Raw genomic sequence first — 3575 nt, 5'->3', positions numbered from 1 at the left:
AAAATCCTGCCATCTGGGGATAGATACATCCATACAAGAGCTGAACCGAGTCCTGAAAAGACCAATTCTTGCCTCCGACCGGTCTGTGTATGTGCGTTTGGGATGGTGATAGCCCCCTTTTAGTAAAAGGTTGTGTCCCTGTAGGGTGACAGTTACTGACCACTGACTCTCGGGCGAGGCCGTGTCCTTGCTCCCCTCAGCCCATTCCCCTTCACTCCCTTACAACTCAAGGGACAAGCACACGCTGGGTCTGCCAACACCGTCACCGCCCCTGGGGATCTCAGCCAGGCGCACGCTGCTGCGCCCTTCCAGCCCCGGGGTCAGTTCCTGAGACTTCAGTCCCTTGCTGGAGGGGTGCGAGAGTGCAGCCTGGGCGCTGGTCACCTCGGCGGGCGCGCTAGGGGGCGGAGGGCGGGAATCGCTGGCCAAGAAGCCCGAGTGCGGGGGACGCGAAGGGAGCGGGGTGCGGGGAGACAGGCGGACAGGCAGCCCCTCTGCGGCTATTCCTTGTCGTCCACGAGGTCAGCGAGCTCCTGGAGCACTCGCAGGCGGCCACTGGCGTCGATGCGGCGCTTCTCGCGGATGAGGTCTTCCAGGCTGTGAAACCTGGCCGTGTGGACTTTGTTCTCCCCCAGGTGCACCTTGAGATAGTACTGCTGCTGCGGGGGCTGCGTGCCGGCCGGCACCTCCCCGCCCGCCTTGAACTCCCGCTTGCCGAAGCGGCACCAGGCGGCGAAGCTCTCCGAGTTCGTCCAGCAGATCTCGTCGCTCTTGAGGCCCAGGTGACCGCAGGCGTTCTGCACCACCAGCTCGGCCAGCAGCGGGCGGTAGCGGTACCAGCTATTCACCACCCGGCCCACGTTGGCCGCGCCCGCCTCGTACAGGCTGTCCTGGCGGATCTCGCCTTGGTGCAGGTGGATGATCTGCCCGCCGCCCACGTAGACGGCCCAGTGCGGGGCGGGCGCGGGCGGCTCCGGCGCGGGCTGCAGCCACAGCAGCTCCAGCAGGTCGCCCGGCTCGCAGAGCGCGGGCAGCGCGGAGACCGCGTAGACGCTCAGGTCCGCGCCCTGAGGGCCGCCGCTCACTTTGGAAAAGATGCATTCCTGGCCTCGAAAGGCGGAGAACTGAGTCTCGTTGAGGACCAGCTGGTGCAGCAGGTGGTGGTGGTGGCGGCTGGGGCTCTCTGGGCAGGGGTTGCAGCCCGGGGGGGCCTTCACGCCAAACTTGTCTGGCTGCCCGCGCTCGTCCAGGTCCTCTTCCTCATCGGAGAAGAAGTAGGCGACCCCGACCCGTAGCTCGTCCTTCTCAATCCCCGACGGGTCCCCTGTGGGCAACTCGCTGTAGTTGAGGTGAGTGATGCGGTCCAGTTGGTTGCCCATCAATGACGCGGCGAGACGAGGGCCAGGAGCGGGGATCTGTGGAAGCACAGAAGAGCAGAGACACATCAGAGTCGGGTGTCCTTCTTGGTGTCCCCTCCCCAAGAAGTACAGTGCCTCTGAGACCTGCCCGCTTGCCCACACGCTCCCTTAGGAGTCACCTGCGCCAGCCAAGTCCCCCGTGCCTCCCTGGGAGTAGGAGGGGCGAAGAAGCACCAGTGTGGCGGAGGAGAGGAACGCCACCACGCAGCCTTTGACCCTATCCCGGAACCCGGTCCAACTCACACCAGAGAGGACGCAGGTTGTCTGGAGAGCGCGCGGTGTCCCAAAGGAGAGGAGAGCACCGGTGTGGCAGCATAGGAGACGGACACCCAGGGGAGGACGAAGGGGTGGGTTGGAAGGGAGAAAGGAACCTAAGGCCTGAGAGCTCCAAGCAAGCTGAGCTCACATTTCTGTCCCCACCCCCCAGCCCACCTCTGGGTGTTGCACTAGGTCGCTGTCCTTCCCTGACAGCGGCTTACACAATGGCAATCGAATACATTCACAGGCATTCGCTTGGCACCAGCAAAATCTTGCACGCTTGGAGTCCAGACACTGCCGGGATGGTACACTGGTGTTTGTCACACACACACACACACACAATGACATATCCTCGCGACGACTACACTGGCACACTCACACACCCCCATATTCGAACACAATTCCAGCCCCACGATTGCACGCTCGCCGCTGCACGTACACCCAAGCGCCGGGCACACCTGCCCACACAGGCAGGTGCACTCTGCCCCTCACTTCTCCAGCCTTCTCCCCAGCAGAGCCAATCGGACTGCGCCAGGGCGAGGCTGCTCTGTCTAAAATAACCTAACAAAGAGGCAGGGGAAGAAGCCAGCGCAGTGTTCTGTGTGCGCGTGTGGGCGTGTGGGGGGAAAGGTCCACTTTCAGCCGAAAGACCACACTCCCTCCTACCCAGAGCAGGATCCAAACAATCAGACGAAGAAAAACCGTTTCCAAGGCAAAGAAAGCCGCTTCTCCGTACCCGTGATTTCCCTGCTCTCGAAACCCAAAACTCCTTTAAAGTCTCCTGGTCCCCATGGGTGCTGCGGGAGCGGCGATGGCGAGAGCGGTCCCGGGCGGCGCTTGGGGCTGCGGCTCCGTTCTGCCCCGTGCCGAACCGTGTGGTGCGTTGCCCGCGCGCCTCCGGGTCTGCGCTGGCTGGGCCGCCTGCTCCACCTGAGCGGTCCCTGCTCCGCTGTGCTTTCCCACAGCCGCGCGGACTACTCTAAGTAGTCGGAGCAGCCAGAGCAGCCGGTCCCAGGGCCCGCCCCAGGACGCGTTCATTGGTTGGCGCGGAGGCCCAGGCCCTGTCAATCTCCGCGGGAGGGGGAGGGGAGCGGGGGCGGGTCTCCAGTGCGCCCCGCCCCACCCCGCCCTGTTCCCCGCAATCCCTCAACCTACACCCTAATGCGCTGGGCCCCGGGGAGGCGAGGTGTGATCCTCGGTGAGGAGCCCGCCAGGGGTAGGGCGCTTCTGCTCGGCGCTGCTGCTGACGGAATCCAGTAGCGAAGCTGAATCTGGAGGTGGAGTAGAAACCCCGGTGCACCTAGCCTGGCCCGGTGTGGGTGGCCCGGGACAGGGAGCGACATGGTCCAAGGTGGGAGCCTGGGGCCCTGCTAGGATCCACGGAGCCTCGGTTCTTGAGGGACCCTGGAATGGTCCTTAGTTCTCAGACTTTTTGCTACCGATCACAAAGGCCTTTGAAATTGCACTTTCGACGTTCAGCTGCTCTCCTTTAAAAGCCCCGGTGAAGCTGGCATCTGTTTAAAAGGACCATCCTGTTAAAAACGACCTGAAAGTCGGCCTGGTCCAGCCCCTTCCCTGGACGTGCCTATGATTTTTGCCCCCCAGTTTTCTGAGAGGGGTGCATCACAGATACTGATAGGAGGACATTAAAAGTGTTTTCAAACCCCACCATCACCATCCCTATGGGATTTTCGTTTGGTTTTGTGGGAAAAGGGTGTTCAGCCCGAATTAGTGATTGCATTTCTAGATGGAAAGTTAATGAAAGCAGGTACTCTGGATATTAGATGCTGAAATATGATTCTCATGCGCATAAAATTCAAGACCAACAGTTTCGAAAGCTTATGGCATTAAGCCTCAAAGAGGTCTTAGACATCTGGTTCTTGGTCCAAGGCTACTTAT

General features: G+C 61.5%; 1 protein-coding gene across 1 annotated transcript; it reads right to left on the bottom strand.

The window, feature by feature from the left end:
* Nucleotides 1-500: 500 nt before the first annotated feature.
* On the bottom strand, nt 501-2628 carry FAM84A (family with sequence similarity 84 member A). Its single transcript, XM_003787401.3, has 2 exons — nt 2413-2628; nt 501-1415 (listed from the first exon to the last, which is right to left on the bottom strand). The coding sequence occupies exon 2, from the start codon at nt 1377-1379 to the stop codon at nt 501-503; it is 879 nt and encodes a 292-aa protein (XP_003787449.1). The 5' UTR covers nt 1380-1415; nt 2413-2628.
* Between the last annotated feature and the right edge of the window lie 947 nt (nt 2629-3575).

The sequence above is a fragment of the Otolemur garnettii genome, unplaced genomic scaffold (genome assembly GCF_000181295.1).
Source record: "Otolemur garnettii isolate 467f Iridium unplaced genomic scaffold, OtoGar3 scaffold00022, whole genome shotgun sequence".
Taxonomy (NCBI): domain Eukaryota; kingdom Metazoa; phylum Chordata; class Mammalia; order Primates; family Galagidae; genus Otolemur; species Otolemur garnettii.
This window is presented reverse-complemented; position numbering and strand designations above follow the sequence as displayed.